At 44.7% G+C, this 26,855-nt stretch overlaps 1 protein-coding gene across 6 annotated transcripts; it reads left to right on the top strand.

Annotated features, from left to right (window-relative positions):
* The first annotated feature begins 10,861 nt into the window (after window positions 1-10,861).
* On the top strand, window positions 10,862-24,980 carry LOC139676000 (OX-2 membrane glycoprotein-like). 6 transcript variants are annotated; one of them, XM_071564376.1, is made up of 8 exons: window positions 10,862-10,955; window positions 11,860-12,124; window positions 12,829-12,955; window positions 13,729-13,810; window positions 14,558-14,884; window positions 15,775-16,041; window positions 17,788-17,898; window positions 22,972-24,980. In XM_071564376.1, the coding sequence occupies exons 3-7, from the start codon at window positions 12,899-12,901 to the stop codon at window positions 17,892-17,894; spliced, it is 840 nt and encodes a 279-aa protein (XP_071420477.1). In that variant the 5' UTR covers window positions 10,862-10,955; window positions 11,860-12,124; window positions 12,829-12,898; the 3' UTR covers window positions 17,895-17,898; window positions 22,972-24,980. The 6 variants fall into 6 exon arrangements, with proteins under 6 accessions (XP_071420477.1, XP_071420496.1, XP_071420486.1 ...); XM_071564395.1 differs by having other exon boundaries at window positions 10,880-10,955; window positions 11,891-12,124; XM_071564385.1 differs by lacking the exon at window positions 10,862-10,955 and having other exon boundaries at window positions 11,732-12,124.
* Window positions 24,981-26,855: the final 1,875 nt, after the last annotated feature.

Genomic DNA, 26,855 nt, shown 5'->3' with positions numbered 1-26,855 from the left:
GGACAGGGCAGAGGGACCGCGGGTTCGAGTCTCGCCTCTTGCCTGATGGGGAAAACAAGCCCCGTGTGTCTTTCGCTGCCCCGCTGAACGGGCACTGCCCCAGCCCTGGGTGGTGGATCCGCGGGAATGCTAAAATCCTGCCCAGTTGTGCCCATCGCGCTGCAGAGCATCATCTGTTCCCTCTGAGAGGATAACCGGCATGACACTGCCCCGTGGGATGAGCTCCGTGCTCAGAAGTGCTTCCAGATGGAATTCAGTAATAAACACATTGCCAGTAGGAAGAAAACCATAACCCCCATCTGGCTGCATCAGCTCTAATTTGGTTGCCTGGCCCTGAGCAGCAGGGTCGGGTGACCATATCCTGCTGAGCATCCTTATCCTGCTGCGCATCCTCATCAGGCTAAGCATCTTCATCCTGCTGAGCATCCTCACCCTGCCTCACATCCTCACAGCGGTTGCCATAGTGACAACAGGCACTGCAGAGGGATAGAATCATGGAATCATAGAACGGTTTGAGTTGGAAAGGGGCTTAAAGATCATCTCATCTCACCCCCAGCCATGGGCAGGGACATCTTCCACTAGCCCAGGTTGCTCCAAGACCTGCCCAGCCTGACCTTGGACACTTCCAAGGGATGGGGCAGCCACAGCTCCTCTGCCCAATCTGTGCCAGGGCCTGCCCACTCTCCCAGCCAGCAATTCCTTCCCTATATCTCACCTAACCCTGCCCTCTGGCAGTGGGAAGCCATTCCCTGTGTCCTGTCCCTCCATCCCTTGTCCCAAGTCCCTCTCCAGCTCTCCTGGAGCCTCTTTAGGCTCTGGAAGGGGCTCTCAGGTCTCCCTGGAGCCTTCTCCAGCTGAACCCTACCCCAGCTCTCCCAGCCTGGCTCCAGAGCAGAGGGGCTTCAGCCCTTAGAGCATCTCCGTGGCCTCCTCTGGACCTGCTCTAACAGGTCCTTCCCGTGTTGAGGACTCCATAGCTGGAAGCAGCCCTCCAGATGGATTTGAGACTATGGGACGATGAACAGAGGGCTGTGGGACTGCTATCCAGAAAATGTTTTGGGTACCTAGAGCATAGAAAAGTGTTGGAAACTGTAAATATAAAAGGGAATGATCCATCCTAGTTTAGAAAGCTCAGTATAACATCTCTCCTCTTTAAAGTTCTCAGATCTGTGTCCTGAGGGGAACTCTCTCCTGGCCGCACATACAAACAAACCCTCCAGTTCAGAGGTCTGCCTGAGTGTGGGGGAATAAACCTTTTGATTGGTCTGCTACAGTAAATTACTGATAAAGTCAACAGAAGACAAAGATAAGAAGAAGGAAGTAAGTCACTATAAATCAGGACTTTCTCTTAAGTCCTCTTCTATCCTTTTTTCTGGTAGAAAGAAGGGGAATAGTCTGGACACAGACAGAGTGAGGAAATCAGGTGTAATAATTCCTTCTTGTACATCTGGTGGCATCTGCAGCAGAACTGACTCCATCCTGAGTCCAGCAGTCCAATGAAAATGTCCCTGGCATGTTTCTCCAGATCTCAGTGCCTTTGCTGCTCTTTCCTCCTCCTTTGTGTTTTGTCTTCAAGGAGTGAAGGCCAGAGCCCAGGATAAGAGGAGCTCCAGCCCATAAAACTTTAATTTCCCCTCCCAAAGAGGATAATGTCTGTGTTAAACACCTGCCCAAAGAGCATTTCCTCCACAAAGTTTGGAAAGGCCATAAGAGATGTTGTTAAAATGAAACTTCAAATCCTTCAATTCCTACCCCCTTTTTTAAATTAATTTCCCCTAATGAAACCTCTAAAATATCCTGCATGGTGGAGGGTTTTTTACCATCAGATCATCTTTCTGTCCATCAAACTTTGAACCCCATGAAGTGGTTTCACTCTGGACACTCACCCTGCATTTTCAGTGCTCAGCTACAGAGCCATGATTAAAAGCAGGATTTTCCCTTTGGAAACCTAGATGGAACAATTATCCTTCCCTTGAATGTCAACACTCCTGCTTGGATATTTCCCTGGAAAACAGGAAAAACAGCCTTGCAGAGGATAAAAGTCCTCAGCAGTTCCTTCTTTACCAGGAATAGCAGCAGAGTGGAGGCTTCGAGACTTCTCAGGATCTCACCAGTGCCTCCCATGTTGGGAAGTGGTGATTAGTTTCCAAACCTCTCCCTGTGAGGAGGCTTTGGATAGTTATCTCCAAGGCAACACTGATTTCAAGCAGGGCAATCATGGAAAAAGTTTATGTTGATACGGCTCAGATCACACTGATGGAGATTTTCTGGGTTGGCTGGAAGGAAATACTGACCTCGTGGGAGATGACAACTAAGTCCAGTGTATTTGAGGGTTAATCAGCCTCCAGAAGAATTTTTAAAGCTGATTATCTTGCTCCAGGAAAGTTAAACTGTGTCCCATCTGGGCTGTGCTGTGACCCAGCATGACACGACTCCCCCAGGCACAGTGGAGGGACTGCAGGGCCTCCCCACACTCAAACATCTCTTTCCACCTACTACTACCAACAAAATTCCCAGTTCTCACAGTCGTGGAAAAAAGCCAGGAAATACGAAATTAATCTGTGAGTGGAGCAAAGCCAACATTTCTGATTTTTCACGCCCGTGCGTCGCTTTGCCTGATTGAGGCACACTGAGCTCGTAGCAAACAGCACAAAGAATGAAAACCACGGGAGAGGCCACGCTGCCAGTCATGGATACCAGCCAGGCTGGGAGGAGAGGGGCTGCCAGGCTGCTGGGAGCTGCCAGGGCCAGCAGGGACCGTGGCAGGGCTCAGCTGGAGGGAGTGACTTCTCCAGAGCCAAAAGGAGAGTGAGCACCCACTCAGGGCTGTGTGTGACTGTGTGTGGGCATTGATCCAGATTCCAGGGAAAAGCCCTGCTCTCCCTGTGATGGGACGAAACCCAGAGTTTCCCATTTGCCTGAATCACCTCATTCTAGTTCCACTCCCCTGCCATGGGCAGGGACAGCTCCCACTAGACCAGGTTGCTCCAACCTGGCTTGGAACATTTCCAGGGATGGGGCAGCCACAGCTTCTCTGGGCAAAGAACTTCCTCCTAATACCTAATCTAAACAAATTCTCTGTCAGTTTGAAGCCATTCCCCCTTGTCCTGTAACTCCAGTCCCTTGCAAATAGTCTCCATCCGTCTTTCTTACAGCTCCTTCAGGTACTGGAAGGGGTAATTAGGTCTCCAGGATGAACAATCCCAGCTCTCTCAGCCTTTACTCTCAGCAGACCTGCTCCATCCCTCTGATCATCTTGGACTTGCTGCAGCAGCTCCATGTCTTTGCGTGCTGGCCCCAGGGCTGGAGCAGCTCTGCAGGTGGGGTCTCACCTGGAGGGGGCAGAGAGACAGAACCCTCACCTTCCCTGCTGCCCACACTGTGGGATCAGCCCACGAGGGCTAAGCTATACATCAGAATTACAAATACCCTTCTCATCCCATCAGCATCCTCAGGGATCTGGTTCCAGAGGCAAATCCTTGCCCACAATGAGCAGGACCAGCTCCGTGATGGCAGAGCTGCTGCAGAGCCCAGGCAGTGCAGCGTTGCCATGGCAATTTTGCCACATGCAGTTTATCCCACATCCCCCACAGACAGCCCAGGGCTCCCATGGTATTCCAGGCTGGTTTTCTGCACCCAGTTTCTGCAGTGAGCCCAGGGTTATGAGGGATGAACCCAGAGCATCCTCCCAGCCCATGGCTGAGCTGGCAGGCTCTGTGCACTCCCTGCAGCACATTTTCTCATTGATTATTTATGTCTCCTGAGCATCCTGCTTGTTCTCCTGGGCCTCTTGGGTTATCTGGTAATGACACAGCAACTCCCATCCTTTCCCTTCCCTCTCACATGGCCAGGAATGCTCCAGGCAGGGAGCAAGGACATCCCTCCAGCTGACAGTGCTGCCATCAAAGGGGAGACACTGATGCCTTTTTTGGGCTGAAATGGTGTTTTTTAATCAGATCCAGGGTCACAGCAGGTGAAGGGTTTTGTCCTGAAGGAGCACAGATGCTCTGCAGGCAGAGCATGAAGACAGGGCACAGGCTGCCAGGTGGGAAGGCTGCAACAGGGACCACTGGGATTAGGAAACAGTTTTAGGAAATGGCTTCTGAAATTTTCCATCTGCCCTTGGCAGCTTTGGGAAGACCTGATCCTGCACCCTCTGGCACTGTCAATGCATTCCTTGGCCTTCAGAGCACAACACCCTAAATAGGCTTTAAAAGCAGTTTGTAACATGCTCTCCACTGGAGATTCCTCTGCCCTCATCCCAGAGGGAGGGCAGGAACAGCTTCCCTCACTGTTCCCAGTCTCAGCTCTCCAGTTCATGGGCTGTAGCTACAGTAAAATCAAAAGTGAGCAATTCAGATCTATATAAGATCCTGTAAGACTGAAGCCAGCCTGCACAAACCCTGTGAGACTCAGCAATGAGCTAGAAGCAGCAAAGAGCTCAGCTCCTGCTGGCTGGTAGGGAGGAGGGTTACTCCCCAAGAATCCGCATAGTAGGAATTCACTCTGCAGGTGCATGGAAGCAGCCAGGATAAGTTACTATAAACACTGGACTCGTGAAGATATGGGTTTTAGTCAATTAGAGTTTCTAGCGTGGTGGTGTGTAACTCTTTTCAGCCAATAAGTGGTAGTTCTAACCCTATATAAACCATGTGCCATGTGTAATAAAATGGCTTCACTATGAACTTCATAAGTTTGTTGTGTGAAGTCCAGTTCCTCCACTGTTTACTTTTTGTTTACTTTAATGGGCCCCACTGCAGTGGTCAAATGCAGATAGTGGGATCTTTCCTAAGCTTGGAGCCAAAACCACTCAACAATTCCAATTCTGCCCATGAGCACCCAGCCAAGGTAACAGCCCCAAGCCAGCAAGCAGAGAGGAGCTGGGGCTTATCACCTCTTCCTGCCCTAATCCCTCTGGATCAGGCACTGATCCAGTTTGCCACATCCTCCTTGGGGCATGAGCTCCTTCCAAGGTCCCTGGGGAGAATTTCAGCGCCTCCTGTTCCCCCTCAGGACCCCAAGGAAGCTGCGTTTGGTCACCAGGCCCATCATTTATCAATTTCTGTCCTTTACCAACCAGAAACCGAACACAGACCTGGTTATTTTTTGTCCTCCCCTCTGGGTATTAAATACCCCCTGAGCTTGCTCTGCAGGCACATCCACCTGCAGAAAGCAGATGTGATGGATCCCTTTTCTCTGGACTTTTCACCCAAGCTCATCCCAAAGTGTGGGCAATGGAGAAATTTTGTCCTGGAAAGGTCTGAATGCTGCATTTTTTCCATTGAAGAAGGAAAAAAAAGCTTGTAAAATGAATTCTGCGGGTTAGGCAGGAGCAGGAACTGTGCCCAGCATCACTGGATGAAGAGCTGGGAAGCAGCAAACATCATTCGTGCCTCAGGGAAGAGGGACGTGCCAGAAGTGGGGTTTGTGCTGAGCATCCTCTGGAGAAGAGCAGGGAGGATCCAGTGCTCCCTCTGCCGCCACAGGGATGCATGTGGGCTGGCGGAGGGGCTGAAGGGAGCAACCTGCGACTGACAGAAAATCGACAGCGGCAAAATAAACATTTTTCATGCCTGAACATAATTGATTTGGTTTCTCACATCTTTCTCTAAAGGAGCTGATAGTGCCTTGTGGTGAGGTAGGTGACTTAGAAAACAGAGGAAAAGTGCCACAAAAGACTGAGTGACTGAGTCTCTGTGGCAATTTTTGCAGAGCTTCTGAATGGGTCAGGTTCTTTGGTTTAAGGCCCTTTTCTTTCTCCTGTCCTCACTGCAATGTGGAAGATGTCTGGCATCCCTCTGCTGCAGTAAAGGGATGCTCATCCCAGCACTTCTGTGCCCTGCCATGGACTGGGAGAGCTTTCCTTTGGCCTCCCTATTTTTGTCCATTTTCCTCAATGTTTCCTAGACTCACAAAATCATAGAGGTTGGAAAAGCCCTCAGGGACCATCCAGTCCAACTGTTTCCCGCCAGCACTACCTAAGCCACCTCTAACCCAAGTCCCCAAGTGCCACATGCACAGCACTGTTAAATCCCTCCAGGGATGGGGACTCCACCAGAAGCGGGTGACGGCGCGGGGGCACCGGGGTGGGTGTGCGTGCGAGTGCGCCTTTGTGCATCTGTCTGAGGTTCTGTGCACCTTTGCGCGCCTCTGAGCGCCATTCTGCGCCTCCGAGTGTCTTTGCGCGTCTGTCTGCGCCTCTTTGCGCCTCCGAGCGCTTCTGTGTGCATGCGTGCGCATTTGTGTGCCTTTGGGCACCTCCGAGCGCTTTGTGCACATGCGTGCGTATTTTTGTGTCTTTAAGCGCTTCCGAGCACTTTTCTGCACCTCTGTACGCCTTTCTGCGCCTCTGAGCGCTTCTCTGCGCGTTTGTGCGTGCGCCTCCGAGGGACTTTCTGCGCCCTCCCTGCGCCTTTGTGAGTCTCCGAGCGCTTTTCTGCCCTTCCGCACAAAAGCGCTCGGAGGCGCACAAAGGCGCAGAAGGGGTACAAAGGCGCACGCCTGCGCACAGAAGCGCTCGGAGACGCAGAAAGGCGCAAAATGCTCAAAACGCAGACAGGCGCAGAAAGGCGCTCGGAAGCGCACAGAAGCGATGGGAGGCGCGGAAAGGCGCGCGGAAAGGCGCGCGGATGCGCAAAACGTCACGCAGACGTGCTTGGAGGCGCAGGAAAGCGCACGCATGCGCACAAAGGCGCGCAGAAGCGCTCAGAGGCGCAGAAAGGCTCTCAAAGGCTCACTAAGGCGTTCGCCTGCACACAAAGGCACAGAAAGGCACTGCCAAGGCCACCACCAGCCCATGTCCCCAAGTGCCACATCCACGAGGCTGTTAAATGCCTTTAAGGATGGGGACTCCACCACTGCCATGGGCACTGGATGTCAGTGCTTCCTTGCTCTCCTGGAGAAAGAGCCCCTACATGTGGACGTGTTCCCAGGTCTGTTCTCCACACTGCCAGGCTGGCCAGCAACAGATAAAAGAGGGTGCAGTGCTAGAGGAACCTTTAGATCAATCTTGAGTGATGTTTTCACAGAATCACAGACAATTCTGAGTTGGAAGGGACCCACAAGGATCATTGAGTCCAACTCTTAAGTCAGTGGCCCATACAGGGGATTGAACCCATGACCTTGGCATTATTACAGCCAAGTTTTAACCGAGTTAAGAGTTGCTCAGCATTTGGAAGACAGCCATTCCTTGCATTCTAAAACTCATGTCCTGATTCAGCTTCCCTTCAAATCCATCATATCACATCACAATTGTTACAAAGAGGATTGGAACCTGGCATTTCTCAAATAAGAGTTTCCTGAGACTAAATGCTCATTGATAGATATAATTTTTTCCAATTAAATGATCTGTGATTTTTTCCCATGGGATATGTGTGTGTGATCTTCAGTTGTGGCTCTGATGGGAAGCCATCGATGTATTGGTATAAACACAACAAAAAAGAGAGATGAATGAGTTTAACTACCGCTTTTCAAATCTAACTTTTTTTAAGCAAATGGAAATATTAAAGAGAAATTGTACAGGCCCAGTGCTGTGAGAGAGCAACCAGTGGTACTGCAGTTGAGTGGTCCAGACCCTGCTGAAAGAGAGGGAAAGGAAGGGTCCCACCTCTGCACTTCTGGCAGCCACAACATGAGAACAGTGCAAAGGTGCAGTTTATGAGAGTAAAAGTTAAATTTGGTGATTGAGAAGGAGAAATTAATATATGGTGAAATGCTTCCTAAGGACTTGGGAAATCAATAGGCAGGAAAAGTCTTGATTTTTCCAGTGTCTCACTGAGAGCTTTTTAAAAAACAGTTTAGTACTGGATTTCTAAAGATAGTTGACCTGTTTTTCCACTACTCCTCAGGCAGGAGTTTAGATGCTCTTTGGTTCTTGATTTCTGATGAAATGGTAATTGTTTCTTTCAGTCATTAATTTTGTTGTTTCATTTCATAAGGAAAAAGAGCACCTGTTTTAGAAATAAAGCAGAACAAAAATCTGAGACAAAAGCTGTCCCAAAGTCACCGTTTTGGACCAGAACAACAAGCCCAAACTTGCTTTCTTCTCCATGAGCCTGTCCCAAGAGCTGAAGAAGGCTCCCTGGGATATCTCCCTTTGCTCTTATAAAATATCTTTCTTTTCTGACTATCAACCTGATTCCTCCTGCAAAGAAAAGGCACATAAGTGAAGATCACTGAGAAAGACATAAGGAGTCATCAAGACAAAAAACCCAACAGGTTTTACTGAGAAATGAGAGAAGGGAAGAAAATGTGAGCTTTGGCATGGATATTTTTTGTGCACCAAAAATGCATGGCCACATCATGCCAAACAACCCCCACTCCTGTTAAATCCATCTAATACCAAACCTGCTTTTTCAGCCAAGTTTAAATTCAGGTGTCTTCCATTTTACACAGCAGTTCTAGAGGTGGAAAGCCAATCCAAATGCAAAATGTATCCATGCCTTTCCTGTCACTGAAAGGAACCTCAGACCTTTTGGTGCTTTCATCCCCACCCACGTGGCTAACTTTCTCTGCTGGGAAATGCTGTGCAGGTTGCACTGCAGGAATTGGCAGGATCTCAAACTTTAAAACGTTTAACACTTGTTTGTTTCATGGAAGAAAGTTTGAGAAAGAAAAATTGTCGTTTTCCTGTGATTATGTGTTAAACTGCTGTCAAAATGACAGTTGGTGGCACATCCTCTAGACCAGGCTGGACCTCCAAGGAGAATTTGAGCATTCATGACTTGAGGATGCACTGCTTGAGTCTGATGATTAAAGGGATGTACTAATCGATGTCAGCAGAGCCAGAAGGCAGTAGAATCAGCAGAGCCAATATGTAAACCTCCAGCAGGCAGCACACCCTGTAAACATTAGTGGGTTTGCTTTCAGTGGAATTTGTGTCACTGACTCCAGTCATCCTTTTTTTTTTTCTTTCTCTGTTAAATAATGGCAACTTGGATCAGCTGTGTCTTATCCTGTCTCTTAAACCTGCACAGGTTTCCCTGGTTAGTGGCTCAAATGGCCCTGCTTAAAATAGGCTGTTAGGCCAGGTACCAAAGGAAGGGGGAAGAGGTGTATTAACAGTAGAATGTTGTTATCCAGAAAGGAGGGGGAAGAATTACCCTCATTTCTGACAGAAGGAACTTCAGGTTGCTTCTTCCAGCAGCATGCAGGATGTTTTACAGGTGAGTAAATAAAAGGAGAAAAATAAAAAACTCTGTGGATTTTAGGGCAAGAGGTCTCTGTTTATTCTCTTTCTCACTGACTTCAAAGGCCTTGTTACTCCTGAAAATATGTGTTATCTTGGCCTCCACAAGTTCCAGAGAAGGTAACGGACAAGGAACTTTGTGAAACTTGGCAAACTTTGCTGGGCTGGGCTGCTTTCTTGAAAAATGAAACAGCTGACAGGAGAACACAGCATAAGGCAAAAGGGGATTTTTGTTTTGTTCTCCTCTGAACTGAAAAAAGGTTTTGAATCTTCTGCCATTGCTGCTCTGCCCAGAGTACTTTACATTTGCCTCTGCTTGTCCTGAGGTTGTCTCTGGATTTCACCTACTACTTCAGTACTATCCTTTCCTTGCTCAGCTTTAGTTTATTCCTTCTCTTCCAAAGAAGAAGCTGTCTTACTTCCCAGACCATTTTATCACTCTCTTCCATTTTCTCCAACCACTGAAGCAGTAGTAGCACTTGCCTAAATACAGAACTTTTCTGCCTCAGCAGATGCGAGTTACTGTAAAATATCACTAAAGTTCCCCAAATGTCCCCTTTATTTTCATTAAATAGGCACAGGAAGATGTCCCTGGGACTTCACTTCTTTTGTTGCTTTGATGGCACAGTGCACTTCTGAGTAAATTTGATTTTAAACTATCAAGTCAGCAGTTTTTAGGAGTTCCCTCTGAAATCCCCTCAACTCTAGTGAAAGCAGGTGAGCACAGGAGACTTGAGAACACATTATTTTCATTAAAGGAACAAAGTGTGTGAAGGGTGTCAGTCAGTGGGTTGCTGGAGACCTGGTCTGCTTTAGAAGGAACAGCAAAGGGAAAGCTGGCAGAGTGAAATTTAAGTAATTCAAGACCTACCCACTGATCTTAGGAGATGGGATGTTGAAATAAAAGTAGTGGTAGCACTAAAATTTTATTGAAAAGCCAAGTAAGTGGCTTTGACTTGTTGTTGGTAGGGAAAGGGCTGTGCTAAATCAAGCACAGTAGTGGGGAAGGTGTCTCCAAGGACAGCTGTATCCAGCTGAAAGAAACACTGCCCTGACCTCCAGACTTAAGTTAGACCTGGACTGTTGGGGGCAGCAGAAGCTTTCTGTTTTCACTGAGACACTGAGAGCAGGGGAACAGGCAAAGTGAACACACGGTGAGGTTGAAACACCACTCGGTTCCTTAGGACAGTTTAGTAGCAGTGCTTCAAATATTCCCACACATCTGTCTATTAATTAAGAAAGGATTTCTGGACTTTTGGCCACTACCTGGGCATCTTTGTCAATTAATTTTGGCAGGGGTTTGAAACTCTTTCAGTTTTGATGTTCCTATGAGCAAGGATGGTTTAAAACAGGAGACCTTCTGCAGCATTGAAGGATAAATAATGCAACTGGTATGAACAGCATATAAACACGTGTATGTGTGTGAAAGGAGCTGGAGAAACAGCAGACACTGAATGTCCCATTTTGATTGCTAAGGATGTTGTTTCTAATTAATCACATTGGGAAATGGGTGGTTTCTGTCAAGCCTGATAAAACCATAAGAGACAAGTTGCCAGTGGAAGATTCTGTGGTCTAACGACAGGAAAAGGGCAGAGTTTGCTCTGTACCCCTCCTGCTGCCCCTTTTCCTCTCCACCCAACAGGAAGGTAGCAGTGAAAGCAGAAGACTGCTCCTAATTATGTAAGAGATTATAGAGTTGTAGCTTTTTATTGCCCATGAAGACACAGCTGAAAAACCCTGTCCAAGACCCCTTGAGTGCCTCCAGCTTGTGAGTATGGAACAGGGCATGAAATCACCTTGCCTAGAGAATTGATGTAATAAAATGATCTTCATTTTCAGTATGCTCTTTCACTGATTCTTTTTCTGCTAATGTCCTGTGGCCTAACATCAGGAAAAGCAGGTGTTTTGTGTTTATCTGGGATGAGAATTCAGGGAAAACATGTTTTGTGTTTATCTAGGATGTGGGTTCAGAAGAGGCAGAGCCTTGCTTTAGTACTCAACATTTTGTTGTTAGTGGCCTGCAGTTACTATTACTTTTGTGGTAATTAAGAAATCATTTACCAGATTTAGAAATATTATTTAGAGACATTTAAAAATATTTACAAGTTATTGCAGAGTTTAGTAAAACCTTGGTATGTTCTTGTGTGACTTCTGCTGAAGCTTCACAAAAAATAAGTTCAAGAAATTGATCTGGTCTGAAAAAAAGTCCCAAATACTCTTTGGAACAATAAGTATTTACAGTCCAGTATATGGATGGTGAATTTCAGAGTTTTTGGTCATTATTATAAATTATTATCATTTATTGTTATGACTTTGTTCTGCTATTGGATTCTAGTTTGAGAGCACAGATGTCTTTAACAAAAATTCATTGTCGCTGCAACTGATGCTACTACCCTTGACCTGAAACCAGGGAAGGATGTGCTTTGAACACAAAAGGAATGTCTCTGTTGTACACTGGAGTGAACCCCTACATTTCCTTTGACGTTCAGGTTTACACTCCTGATTTTCTGACAGCCGAGTGATTGCCCATCAGTCCCGCTGAGCTGCTCGGACTAACTCGTGTTGCCACCTGTGGATTACTGAGCTTGGAACGGTTCGGCGTTCACAGTGTTGCTGCTTTGAGCACGTGGCGTTCACTTTATTTTCATTTTCTTCTATTTTTTTCTCCCAAGGCAAATTTGTCATTTGGTTAAACCCTTGAAGGAAAGGATGAACAAGGCGCTGTGCCAGGAGGCGTGACCGCTGCCCGCGCCATCGGGAGCACCGCGAGGTCGCGGCTGGGACAAGCGACAAACCCAAAGGGGCTGCGAGAGGGCGCAGGACGGGGCTGGAAGTTTCCATCTGCCCGAGGAGGATCTCCGTCCCTCCATCATCATTCGTGCTGCCACGCACTGGGCCAAGAGCGGCCATCCCTCCGGCCGCATTCCCAGCTCCCAGGTGGGTTTCGGGGCGACGTGGGCACTGGGTGCCCGTGCGGGACGGAGTAGGGAGGTGCATCCTTGGCATCACCGGGGGTTGCGGGGGGGGGAGGAGGGGAAGGCATCCTTGGCATCGCTGGCGGGTTGGGAGGCATCCTGCCATCACCGGGGGGTGGGTGGCTGGAGAGCCCGGTGTCACCGAGCTGTCCGCCCCGCCGTGCCCGGGGGAGGTTCGGTGGCCGAGGCGGATCCGGACGCAGCAGCAGCTCCGGTGGGTTTCCAGATGTTGCAGATGTGCCCGCGCCTCCTTCCTGCGCCTTTCCGACCCGGGAGACTGCCGGGTTGAGCAGCAGCTCCTACTGGAACTGGTCTCCAGAAGGAGCAAAGTTTCTTGGAAAAGCTGAAGGAGTTTGTCAGAAAGCGGAGGAGGAGCGGCTTGTCCAGCGAGGGGCACAGCCCGTGGCTCGGGAGCGCTTTGGGAAGGGCAGGCACAGAGAAAGACTGAAAGATTCGCGCTTTGCTTGCTTCCAGTCTTTAACGCCTTTTTTCCATCCCCTTTTTTCGGTCTTCTGTGTGTGGGTTTTGGTTTGGTGTTCTGTTTTGTCGTTTTTTTGTTTTTTTAGTTTGGTATTTTGGGATTTTTTTATCCTTTTTTTGGTGTCGTTTCTTTTACGCATGATCGGAGTTGTGACCTAAGACTTTTTTTCTTTCTGCCTTTTATAGCTGCACTGTACAACCTGGTTCCTCATTGTGTGACATCCTGTAGCTCCCCCGGGTGTGCACTGAGGCTTTTATGGGTACCAGAGCAGTGAGACAGAAGACTGGAACTGAAAACTGTGCTTGCCTGCAGGTGTGGCACATCTTTCACTGCTTTATAAACACTTCATAACTCAGTATTTTCTGTGCTCGCCCTTGCTTAGAGGTGCTCAAATACCTGGCTACACTCTTTTCTGGCAAATTATTCACTGAGCTTGTTGCTGATGGATTCTTGGTTCTGGATTTTACATGTTAAGAGCTTGACCTCTGTTTGTGCTTGGTAACTGCTGGTTGTATGAGGGGTTGTTTTAGCACTGTGTTTAAAATTTAAAGGCAGGCTACTGGTTGTGTGGGTATGCATTGTGTGCACAAGTTTGCTGGGAATCTGTTTTTAAGTAATTTTTTTCTTCCTGTCATTAATTTATTTCTGTATTAGTCCTCTTATTTTAACCTGTATAATATAGAAAATGCTTTGCAGTTGATTCTCTCTTGTATATTTTTTTGCATGTTGTGGAAACCTTCATAAGATTGGGCTTTGCTTATGTTCTTGACAGAAGGTGCTATGAAGATGCATCAGCTCATTTTCAGACATGGACAAAAAGCTACAGCAGTGGGTGAAATGTGTTACAAAAGAATTTTGTGCAAAATCTTTCTTTTTGAATGTCATGTCAGCTTCAGGCAGGCCTAAAATTCAGCTGTATTGTGGAAATTGACCAGGGAACAGGAAGCAGGGCAATGAGACCTGTCAAATCATGTTGTCTAACCCCACACTGACGACAAACCTACTGTTAGTCTTTGTAGTTTAAGATGTTATCACCAGAAGATGGTGTGTCATTGAGTCACTCATCTCTCCTTGTCTTCCTTCAGGTGAATCAGATTTTCTCTTCCAAAATGACTTTCCAATTTCTTGTTTTGTGCCTGGCATATTCTGGACTTGGAAAGGCAAATGGTAAGTTGAATTTCTTGAAATCTGCTTGAAAAGCGTTGGGGAACTGGTTTCAAAATTCCTGAGGCTTCAGCAGTCAGAGACAAAAGTAATTAAAATAGAGATTGCTGGTGCTGTTAGACACGTGGTACCCAGCTAAGACAGAGACACGGAGCTGGCAGTTGTGACGTAAAATCTCCTAGAGTGGCATTTAGAGATGGGAGAGGCAAAGCAGCATCCCACATCTATGGTTAAACTGGACACTGTTCACCTGAGTTCACAGCTTCCCATAGTGGAGCCTCCCCAAAGAACAAACTTCTGGTTTTCCTTTGCTCCATCTCAAATGTCCTGTGAACTCCAAAACTACGTGGTCCAGAAACTTAAGCCATTCTACTGTTTACTTCTCTGAGAATTGCTTGGTGTTTACTTTATGCATTCAATCTTCCTCTAGCTCTTAGGAGACCAAAATTGAGTTTGTACTGAGAATGGCAAGATATGAGCTGGTTTAGTCAAACTCAAAAAAGAAAGTCTGCAGGGAGGGGTACAGAAATAAGGTAAGCCATTTTGTTTAAACAGTTTAGAAGAAAGGCAGAGCCTCAGCCAATGGAAATCACAATAACTTAATTGATTTCTAGGAGTACGAAGGGCTGTTTGATGGAGGAATGTAATTGAAGGAGTTGTATATGTGGGTAATCCAGACTTTAGAATCAGCATTAGGCTTCTATATATCTGATAACTGCCTATTTTACTCCCTATTTCATGTCATTGCAGTGGTTCCACAGGCTAAACACAGACAAGTGAGGGTGGGCGACAACGTGACTCTCAGCTGTGCCCTGACAGAGCCCATGGAGGTTCTGCAAGTGACGTGGCAAAAGGGCTCTGGAAAATCACACAGCAACATAGCTACCTACAGCAAACAGAAGGGATTAAAGATTCACAAGCCCTATCAGGACAGAATGAATTTCACAAGCCTGGAACTGAATGAGACAAGCATCACTTTTTGGTACACCAGGATTGATGACTCAGGATGTTACACGTGTCTCTTCAATGCTTTCCCTTTAGGCTCTGTCTCGGGACGTACCTGCCTGAGTGTTTTTGGTGAGGTTCTCTTCAGGGATATGTTCCTAGTGGAATAAGAGGTGTTTTCTCACCCGCAGTATTTCCCTGAGCAGATTCAGGAGCTGCAGTGATGGTGGAACATGCTGTAGAAACAGAACATTACTGCTGTGAGCAAGACTCTGTGGGTCATATTCAAGACTGGTGTGGTGGTTTTGGCTCTTGGTTGTTACTCCCTGAATAGCAGCTGTAAAGCAGGGAGTGGGATCTTTGGAAGTCCTTGAGCAGTCCCACCTGGAAGTTGGGCAAACCAACACTGCCTGTTGCAGTTTGCTCTTGGTGCCATCTGCAACCCCAGTGCTGGGAGCTGCTGTGCCAAACAGGGAATTAGCAGGCAGGACCAGAAATGGTTTTTTAATTAAAAGATTATTTCAATACCTGGATTTCAGATTAGGTAAAATCATTAGGATGCATAAGGGAAGGGATGCTAAATCATGGAGGGAACCTGATTCAATGAACTCTTCCTGCAGCCAGGTAGGGATTGGTCTCTCCTCTCAGGCAACCAACAGCAGGACAAGAGGGCATGGGCTTAAGCTCTGCCAGGGGAGGTTTAGGTTGGCTATCAGGAAGAAGTTCTTTAGAGACAGTGGTCAGGCATTGGAATGGCTTGCCCAAGGAGGTGGTGGATTCTCTGACCATGGAGGTTAAGGTGAGATGGGATGTGGCACTGAGTGCCATGATCTGGTAATCAAAGTGGGGTTGGATTAAGGGTTGGACTTGATGATCTCAGAGGTCTCTTCCAACCTAACTGATTCTATGATTTCTGTGCCATTGGGCTCAGTAAGCTTTGCTTGGATTCATAATGGTTAGACTGCTGTTACTCATGACGGGGTGCTCAGTGTGGTGATGGATTGTCTCTTGTGTGTTGGAAGGTCTCAGTGCATCTGTCCATTACAACATTTCTGAAGGTCATTTGACAGCCACCTGTAATGCTGTTGGTCTCCCAGAGCCCACCATCACCTGGAACAACTTGTTCAATTCTACTCCTACACAGGAGGTGATCAGGGACACCAATGGGATGGTGTCCATCACCAGCACACTGGAGATCTTCAACACTCAGAGAATCAGTGCACAATCCTTGACCTGCAGAGTGAACAACACGAATGAAACAAGGGAATTGCATGTGCAAATTAAGGAAGGTGGGTGAACAATACAAGTACCTCGTTGGTGTTCTCCTGGCCTCCCTGTTTTGTAGGAGTCTGCTGGGAAGAGGATCGAGATGTGTGTATGTGAAGAAGAAAGGAAATACTATTTGCATTTGTTGCTATCTTTGAGCCAGTAACATAGTGAAGTCCTGTCCAAGAGGGAAATAAAAACCAAACTATGGGTTTTAGAGGCACAATGTGTTTTGCAGCAAGTCAAACTTCAATTTTGACACAGGCCTTCATAATTTTACCAGCCTAAAAATAAATATCCATGTCACCTGATACCTACCTAGACATAGTCAAGACTCTGTGGGTCTCTTAATGAACACAGAAGAGAAGGTTTTGAAGGTCATAACAAGCTGTCTGAGAACCGAATGTTTTAGTTGAACTTAATACATGTTTTGTGGTATTTAACCTGTGTTATGTTGTAGTTTCTCTGATGTTTTTGCCAAGGCACAGGTGCACTACAGCAATGGTCAGGGAGGAATAGTGTTTTCAGGCATACGGGGGGGGGAGGAAGATGCTTTATTTGGGTTGTTGTAGGCAAATGTAATACCTAAATAGTTTATTATTTCTTTCAACACTCTGTTCTGCTGGAAAGATGTTCACCTTAGTTCTACAGGTAAGAAATAGAAACATCAAAAGCTGAACTACCTTTTTTGGCTTATACAGGAGCATTGACTTGGGTAATTTAAAATTCATGTGTTCAAATCTAGAGCCTTAAGAGGAGATCACTGATAAATTAGGAAGACAAGAAGACCAGCCTGTAACTGTGGGTTAATTCTGAAGTTACTTGCTCAATAAGTGATTGCTATTTAGGAACAATAGTAAAGATCAAGATCTGACTTTTGGTATCTTCTCTCTAAAACTTAAAATCAGTTCTTAATTCTGAATTACACTAATGGAAAAAGCAAACTAAATCTTTCTCTTGTCTCAGATTCAACATTGTTTTGTTTTGGCCTTATGAAAAGAAAATATGTATCTTAGGAAGCAGGAAACTAAGGCTGTTATTTCTTGATAAGAGAACAAAATTCAGCTGACAGCCTGTTGTTTTAGTGGTCTTATATTTTGGAGGAACAGAAATTGAAACAATAGTTCAACCCAGCTTTAAGGAACATAAAGCATTGGCTTGATTCAAATAAATTTTAATTAATGAAGTGTTCTAGCTTAATGTCAGTGAATATTGAATGAGCCTTTGTGTTAACATTCTGGTTAATGGCAGTCAAGTGAAGTGGTTGATGTCTAACCAGGGAGCAACATTTATGCTTAGGTGTTGGGTAGGGCTATTTGCAGACCTGTCTTCTTTTCTGAGAGTTCATGTAACCTTTTCAACAGTGATAATTGTTTAAAAGTGAAAAGATTAACTTCTGTTTTACAAACAAACAAAAAAGTTCTTGGTGAACCAAGAAACTCTTCTGAAAGCATTAAGACTTGTATGAAGTTCTGCTGATGTGTTCCTGCCAACCATTGTATCTGGTGTGGGAATGGCAGTTTTCTTGGCCACGGTTGGACTATGAGCTCATCTTCTCTTCACGTCTTCTGTGGGCAGGTGACTTTGTCTTTGAAGTTTCATGGAGTCTCTCACTTTTGAGCAATTGCTGCTTTCATGTATCTCAGCAATACCTTTGAAAATATCACAGGAGCTACTGCCATTACTCAGACATCCTCTTGGCTCTTTTTCTTATTTTCTTTATAAACCAGCTTAATTTTGGTGTGTTTTTTGTCATTTTGTTTCCACAGAAGAGGAACCCTCATTGCATTGGCTGGCAATTATTGTGGTGATTGTCCTTGTGGTCGTGGTTCTGATTGTGCTGTTCTGGAGGAAGAAAATATTCAGGAGGTGTTGAAGTGGTGAGTCCCTGATGTGTGGGAACCAGAGGTTTTCACAGAGCTCATAGTAAGCTCTGGTCACATGCAGAGAAGAGTAAGACTGAGATACCATTGTGGGGTATGAGACTGTGATATTGAACAAGTAAAACTATTTTTACACTTATTTAGAGGTTTTCTCAGTTGTGTGTAAATTTAAGAGCTGCTTTCCCACTGCTGACAGACAATACAAGGCAACAAATTGAGGGAAGGACCCAAGCACATGGTTTGCTTTCAGGCAGAAATCTCAGCAGAATTAACTCACTGATCTCATGTTTTCATGGAAAACCATGAAGTGCAGAATGCTGAGAATTTTTGGCAGAAGAACTAAACTGGAGAGAAACTCACTTATGCAGAGTGATGGCCCCTCAAGGGAAGGGTTTTCTACTGGTTATGGCACTGGTTTTGTATGTAAGACAAACAGGATTACCATTAAGTGTGCTGAAATTTGGCATATGAATCTGTTTCCTAATGAGGAATTAAGGAGAAATTGCGGTCAGTGTGATGTATTTGATGTGTAAGGACCTGCTCATGGGTCAATTCAACTGCATAGTCTTAATTACTAATGACCTAATAAACAAAAAAGTTAGAGGAGTGGGGAGGCCAGAGGCTTCAGAAAGCACAGAAATGTGATGGTTGTTGGTCATTTCACTTATGTTCAACTAAATCATAACGTGGTGTCTGGCTTAAAATTCTCCTGATATATTTAGGAACACCAGCTCACATGGACTGAGCTCCTGAATCTTTACTGTTCTTTTAATGCAGTCTATTTTTTCAGTCTTAGTCTGTAGTTTTTTCAGTTCCTTTTCAGTTTTTAGAATGTAACGTGATGACTCGGATCCTTTTTGCATAAAGGCAGCATTATTTTATCCAGAGTAATTCTGACCAGCTGCTCCTGTTCCTTCACACAGTGACCATCCTAAAGAAAGGTCTAGTCCATCTTCCTGAGGTACATTTGGCCTCATTAATGAATTTGCTGTAAAACTCCTATAGTGATGCAGTTTGATCACTCGATCACCATCAGATTTTTTTAATTTTATTTTTTTATGCACTTTTATGCCTGTTGCTTGGAGTTATTTACAATTTACCTTGTGTATGATTTCACTGGCACTTTCTTAGGAATCCTTAGAATACCTGTGGAACTACAGCAGTTTTTAATGATGTATTTCCAGTATGTTACTACTCCACAAACACCATATTGTAATGAGGAAATCCCCTGAACCTCCCCAGCTGTGGGTCCTCATCTGGTTTTGTGGTGACTTGTTTTGTCTCCAATCAACCGTGAAACATGTTTATGCTGCTTAAAGTTGTAGTGAATTCAACTAAAAGGCAGAAACATCTTGGAGAAACCAGAAAACTGGTTTTATTCTGTGTTGTCCTCAGTTTGTGCTGGAAGGAGGAGCAGTGCCCTCACATACTTTTGGGTGCACTTTCTGTAACCACACAACAGAAAATAACTCTGGCTGGAGAATACCAGTGTCTGTTTGGGGCTTCAATGCTTCTTTTCATTCTGCACTAGATAACTAGCACTGCCTCTCCAGGCTTGTCAAGATGCCTGTTTTTTAGAGTAAAAAACCCAGCTTTTTGTATGTGTGACTGGGGACTTTTCTCTGAAAAAAAAATGCTTCTGCTCTTAGAATATGGTTAGTTTTTGCTTTGCTTTTGTTTTTATCATTTCATTTCTCTTCATGGTAGATACTTGGGAAATTAAGATGAGCTGAGGTTGGAAATGGGTATTCTATTCCTCAGGAAATTGCCTTATATATCACTTACAGAACATACTTATGTACAACAAACACCCCAAGTGATGTGGTTCTGCAGTGGTTGGTAAAAAGTCACTTTTTGGGGGGCAAACTGAGCACCCTTTGTGGCAAGTGCTGATGCACAAGCTTTGGGAAACTTGTTTTTTCACCCTCTGCCAAGCAGGGGCAAAAACAGCTGTGCCTCTCACTGGGTGCAAGTGCAATGAGGAGGCTGCAGTGAATTCCCAGGCAAAGCTTCTCCCAGGCTTTCTTGGTGCTCCTCTGCTCATTAAAAGTTTTCTTTGACTCAGCTAAAAGTGCTAAAATTAACAAATACAAAACAACCCAGCTAACAAACCAAGAAGCCAGAGTTGAAGCAAAATAAAGCTGAGGAAATTGCTGTGATTTACCTGTTGTTTCCATGCCTCAACCTGAGGGTTTTCCACAGCATCAGTTGCTTATTCCAAGGCTTGCAGGATACTCATATTTCAGCCTGGCCAATTAAAGAGCTTTATAGTTAGTTTTCAGGGTGTAGCAGTGTGCAGGGGGATAAAATTCTACCCATGGTTTTGTTTCTGGAGGCTTGTGGAGACCTGTGAGGGAGAGCTATTTCATAAAGATAAATATTTCACACATATAAAGGCCAGAATGCTTTTCTTGTTTTGTTTTAAGCTTTGGTATGTTGTCTCCTGGATAGCTTATGCAGACTTTGCCATGTGGAAAGGTTTATCAGTAGTCAAATAACATGTTTGTATTTTAAAAAACTATAGCAACAGGGAAAATAGAAATGTGGGTCATGTTATTGAATAGATATGATGTGACCTATGAAAGCTGGAAGAAGAAAACTTGAAGAGTCAGGCAAGGTCAGATCCAAGATTGTACTCTGCAAAAAGTGCCAGCACAGAAATGGGTTTTTCCTGCTTGGGAATGCAAACATTCAGGTTTTCCTTGAAGTGGGAATCTTATGGAACTCAGATGTGAACAGCATTATGTCTTTGTCACTTAGTGGCTGTGGTTTAGGGGACAAGGTGGTATTTGGTTAAAGACTGAACCTAATGATCTATGGTTGTGTCTGAGTACAAGCAATTATCTGTATTTCAAAGAAATAGTGAAACTCAGTGTGCTTCATATGTTACACAAGTACTATAGGTCTAGTGGAAAATACCTCTTTGTTACCAGGTAGAGATCACTTAATACCCTGAACAGGAGTTTAAGGTGCCCTGATTGTTTTTAAATGTTAGAAATTGCTGCAAATAGTATAGATTCAGGTTTGTTAAGTGGCAAATAGCAATTTGATTGCTCATCTGTACTACTTAGTTACCAGAAAGTGAAATTTTGGTGGCCAAATATGGTGTGGAAGGATGGGAAACAAGTCTTGTGCAGGAAATCTCAGTTGTCTGGGAAGCTTGACAAAAACGAGTGCTTAGATACACTTTCCATTGCTTTGTTTATAGTAAAAATAGCAGTTAATTATGTCAGAACCATTACAGCACTTTTCTCTAGAATTCAGTTTGGGGCAGGCTTTGTTTGTAAGATTTAACTTAAAATTTATGGCAATTCTTGTTTTATCCTGTGATTTGACTTGTTTGTTCAGTGGATTTCCTTAAAGTACATCTGATTTCCTTATTAGCGAGTCACTCAGTAGTTGAGAAAAACATGGTAGCTGTTTGGTTTTAGGAGACTCTTCAGAATAATTTTTCCAGAAAAGGCAGCTAAATACCAGACTTTGAGATGATGAACTCAGGGTATAACTCCCTCTTTCATGGAGCAGATGGGTATAATGCATCCTGCTCAGAGGAAAGGGGTTCTGGCAGTCATGGCCCTGCTGGGTAGGCTCATTTTAGGGCAACCTTGGTTTGCTTTCAAGTGTGGCTTTATCATGAGTAGGAGGTTATATATTTGGCTTATTTTTAACTGCCACACAAGAGCAAAAAATACACAGTGAATATACAGCAGCCTCATTCTTTTATCCTTCTTACCACTACACACAGGAAAAAAAAACAACAACCAGAAAACAACCAAAAAAACAAACTAACCCCAGCCCAAACCTCCCCCCAAAAATACAGTTAAAATATTATTGCTAAACAGAACTAATGAGGGGGGGAGCTGAATAAAAACCAGCCAAGAGCCCTCATCACAAACATGTCAGTGAAAGGATAGTTCTGCTCTCAGCTGCCCGCCAGGTTTCCTGCAGACATAAATATTTTGCAACCCGAGTGAAGATGTTGTCTGTGTTGGTTTCCAGACATCACCTGTTCCTTAGCAAATCACTTTATTTTCTGTTCACAGAAAGCTGCCTGGCATGTTTTGCTGGGGAAAACATGCTCCTCTTCCTGCTTGTCACTTAGGAGACAAGCCAGGAACAGGAGTGGGCAGAGGAGGAATGAAAGGAGAAACATGTGGGTGAATTTTGGTCTCCTGGAGCACAGCTGGTGGTTTTGTCTGGAAGGATGACATAAATCCTGTTTGCTGCAGGCAGGATGAAGGTGGAGGTGTAGGAAACATCTCGGAGGTTGTCCTGCCCATTTAAAGAAGAGTTGAAGTCTGTGCTACAAACCCCAAACGCTCTCTTTGCAAACAAGGAGACCTTTTCTGAGTGATGAACACAATTTCTATCCTGTCAATCTTATTTATGTTCTGTGTATAACCAGAAGATAAAATGGTGCAGATGAGAGGGAGAAAAAAAATAGCATTTCTGTGATAGATGAATAGTTGCCTTGCTGTTTCAATTTCTCACTCACTTCCTTGGTAAGAATTATTTATATACTCAATTCCAAAATACTTTGTGAAATATTTTGGCTGTATGAAGGGTTATTAGGTAAGGAGATGGAAACCTCTCATACTCTTCTACATGAAAAATAAAGATGACATTTATTTTACCCTTGTCTTCAAAGCCATCTAATGGTGGTGTTATAAATTGCATGTCAAACATCAGAATAACATTCTGAAATACCAGACTATTTATGTGTCCCTTGCTGGTGTATTTCCAACTGGGAATGTTACTTTACTTTTCACAGTTTACAAATCCTTTTACGGTTCTGTGTTTCTTTTCCCAACCAGAAAGTTTACAAATCTTTTTAGGGTTTTGTGTATTTCTTATCTCACTGTTGTATTCTGAGTTCTGTAGTGTGGGGTTTCCAAAACTAAAACAGCAGGGGAGGTCCTACAGTTGTTCCCCAAAGGGCAGTTTGGTGACTGTTGCTTCCCACTTTCCCCACTGTGCGTTTTTCTCCCTCTTTGTCCCAAGAGCAACCTGGGACAGCAACACAGTGGCCACTATTCACCCTTTCCCCTGTTTTTTGTCTTTATTTTCTAGGATCCTAGAGGATTTCTATTCATCTACCAGGTCATCAGAGCCCAGCAGCCTGAAGTCAACATTACAAACAGACTGGACTGGCTGGAAAGAAGCAGCCAGAAAGGAGAGATATACATACACTGCCCCAGCTAGACACTGAGCTGATCACTGAAATGACCAACACAATGTTTGTTATCCAGTCTGGACCCTTAATCCTGAAAAGTAGAACCGGAGGGACCACTTAGTCCTGCCCTCTGATCCCAGGCAGCACCAACTTTGCTTGTGCCACTCCTGGTGCTGCTGCTCTGCACAATAGATTTGCTTTCTTCCAGCTGAATTTGGAAACTGCCCGTGGGTGGAAGCTCTGCAGACTCCCTGGGATTCTCTTCCAGTGCCTGATGGCTCTTGCAGCAGAGAAGGGTTTCATTTTCACCACCCTCTGTCTGCAGTTTCACTTGCAGTGTCTCTGGGGTCATTGCCCTCTTCCTGTCATCTGGTTGTCCTGCTCTTACCCACCTATTCCAACTCCTTTTCCTCAGCGAATGTGCCAATGACAGTATTGCTTAATTCTCTCCAGAGTGACCTTCTGGACTCCAAACCACAGGACTCAAACCACACTGGATTTGTCAAAATTACTGGGGAAGAGCAAAAGGGCTCCAAGCAGGTGACAGGTTGAAGAAAATAACAGCCAGAGTTGGGAAAACAAAGTAATTTATGTAATACATAAGTAATGTATTTATTTGACTTCTCTTTCTAATCCTGGGGTGGGTTTTCTGTTTGTTTTGTGGGTTTTTCATTTGTTTTGTTTTGAAACAGGAGGTTGGGTTTTTCTAAATATGTAAGTGTGAGGAGGAGTTGGAAACAAAGGCCAGTAGTATAAACACTGTCATCTCCATCTTTCCCTTCTGTTTTGCTGTCAGTCTCTGGTTATTTTCCAAAGGAACTGTTAATACCCACTTCCAATCCTTGCTTAGCTGTCAGTAGCCATGGACTAACTTCAAAAGATCTTGTGTTTGTTTTATGCACTGTTCAGAGCAGTCTTCCCTCTCTCCATCCATTTTATTGTCTAATTAAACACAGAAATACTGAAAGCCTTTATCCTGTGGTTGGACCCTGTTGTGTGGGATGTCACACCCTGAGCCCACCATCCTGTGTCACTGCTGTGAGTGTAGTGATGTCAGTCTTACAGAGCCTGAATTTACTGATTTGTCATGATTTTGGTGGCAGATAGACACTGTTACTCCTCTGATCTGGTTGTTGGGTGGGGTCACACCATGACATCTTCTGAGCACCTTCCCAGGGTGAGGGTTGCCAAAAATGAGCTACCTCAGGGTGCTTTTTAATGTTGTGTTTACCAAGAGTACAGACTGTCAAGCTGAAAAATCAACAGAGAGGGTTGAGCAGACTGAAGACTCTATTCGGGATCAGGATTTTGTTGGTTCCAGAGGGGTGGCTGCTCTGGGGACTGGCAAAATGTTGCATGTGTCTCTCTGTATCACTGAGGATGTGAAGGATGGCATTTGCTCTACCATTGTAGGTACAGTGTGTATTATTTATTTTTATATTTTACTTTTTTCTAATTAAAATAGCTTTTCTAGACAATGCACTAACTGATCCTCTATTTTCCCTACTTGTTTGGGATACCAGAAATGCTTCATTGCCAGTTGGGCTCTTTTTGTAGTTTTGATTTATACTTTGCTTCTTTTCTGTACAGAAAGTGGGAGTTTGTTAGTGTTGTGTTTTTTTAAAAGATGTTTTTGGGGTATTTTTCTTTTTTTAAAACAAGTTTTGAACAAAACTTTTGAGTTAAATTTACAGAAGAATTTTGGACTTTGGCAGCTGTTTTATTTCAGATTTGAAAATAACTTGACTAAATCAAAATGGAGTGTTTTATGTTTTTGTAAGTGTTGTGTCCTGTTCATTGTTGGTTACTCTTTATCTAAAGTTATGTGCTCTTCTGATAGATTGTCTTGTTTTCTGTATTTCCTTTGCTGAAAAAATGCCAAATAAAGCAACTTTGGACATAAGTCCTCCTGACTCCTTTCATTTGTAGCACACTGAACTTTTCTAATTAGATGAGAGAAGCATATCCCATGTGAACTCTGAATGCATGAATAATTCCTTTGGGAAAGACAGTAGTGACCCAGGGTATGGCCTTTTGAGATGAATTGTGAAACAATAATTCTTGTTTCTCATGCCATCAACTTGCACTTTTCTTCTTAAAGGGTATGATAGTGAGAATCTTGGCTGCAGTTAAAAGGGTGTGTTGTGTCCCCAGAGGAGCTGTCATAGGATTGTGCCCTCAATCCTGCAGGACCAGTGAAAGGCAACACTCTGCTGCTGGTCTGAGTTCTTCCAGTTGGTAGAATAGAACATGCAGTAATTTTCAGAGGTTTTTGGCATTGCAGCATAAACTGCCACTGTTGATATTTTTTTCAGGGGAGCAAATGGTTGCTGTTGGTGATTTCTGAAGAACTTCCTGCTGGATTCTGGCCAAATGTGCAAGTCTTGCTGCTGTCTTGCTGTGAGTGGCAGGGGTTTGTACTTGCTTCTCCTGAGATTTGGTTGCATTAGAATAAAGGAATACTGGTCTTTAAAAGAGAATCACTTTGGATTATATATAAGGAACAAGTATTTTGTAAGGTGTGGTAAAACACTGGAGAAGGTTGCCCAAATAGGTGGTGGGTGCCCCATCCCTGGAAACATTCCAGGTCAGACTGGATGGGGCTGAGCAATCTGGTCTAGTTGAAGATGTTCCTGGTGATTGCATGGGGTTGGACTAGAGTAATTGCCTACCCTTCACTAAAGGTAAATATGTGCAGAACAGGATATTTTCTCAGGGAAACCTCAAGGTTGCTGCAAAGCCCTACCCAAGGTTGCTTATTTCTGGCTGACAACCTGACCCTCAGAACCTGCCAAAATGTTTGTTTTAATTTTCAAGTCATTGTTTAGCTCCTACAGCTGCCTCCTCTCTGGGTGACCCTGGCATGCTTGGGGAGGTCATTACTCTTAGTCTTGAGCTCTGCTGACTTGTGGGACAGGAAGGTGAAAAGCCTGTGAGAGGTGACTTCCATGTGCGACCACCGTGGTGCCAAGAGAAGGTCTTCAAACCCCCAGGAGGCAGGGATGGGTTCCTAGGAAAAAGGAAGTTTGCAAAAGAAAAAATCATTTCTGGTGGCACTGTGAGGACTTTTTGCCTTGATTGTTTCTTCTGTGCCCTGCCAAGGTGACCACAGCCTGAGGTCAGGGCAGCTGCTTAGCTGTCTCTGAAGTGGTGCTTGTGTTTTTTCCTTAGGCTTTCTTTGTCTAATCAGCCAATGAATTTCACCTCTGCATAGCACACTTCCAGGTTTTGTCCTTCCCTGAGGGTTTGCCTTCTGGTTTGGTAATAAGGATGAGCTTTCCCAGGAGCTGTGCCCCAGGGAGGTGAAAACACCTTCCCTGCTGCTGCTCCAAAAACTGAGATGGTGTGTCATTTCAAAGCACAATGGCAGCTGTTTTCAAGTCTGCTCCATAACAAGATGTCAAGGAAGGAAGTACAGGATAATTTTAGAAGCAAAGGGGATGTAAAGTGGGTTTTTTCTGTTTTTTTTTCCCTTAAGATGTACTGAAGTTAGTGGCAGAGTCAGCACTGAACAGGGATTGGTGTGTTGATGACCAACATTTACTAGCCAGAAAAGCTGCAAGTCTTTCAGCTTCAGGTTGAAAGCACTTAAATATGAGACTTAAATTCTGAGACTGTGCTCAGTGGGCAGCCCAGGAGACAGTAATAATGTGAGCTCAGTGCTTTGAGTCACTCTGCCTGCAAGAGGGGAGTGTGGCCACCTGGCCAGACACAACTGGGCAATAAAGAATAGCATTGCAGCCCCAGCCTTCCTCATCTGGATTTCCTTAAGGAAATGGAG

This window comes from Pithys albifrons, chromosome 1, assembly GCF_047495875.1.
Source record: "Pithys albifrons albifrons isolate INPA30051 chromosome 1, PitAlb_v1, whole genome shotgun sequence".
Taxonomy (NCBI): Eukaryota; Metazoa; Chordata; class Aves; order Passeriformes; family Thamnophilidae; genus Pithys; species Pithys albifrons.
Note: the sequence above shows the minus strand (reverse complement) of the source record. Positions and strands in the feature narration are given on the sequence as shown.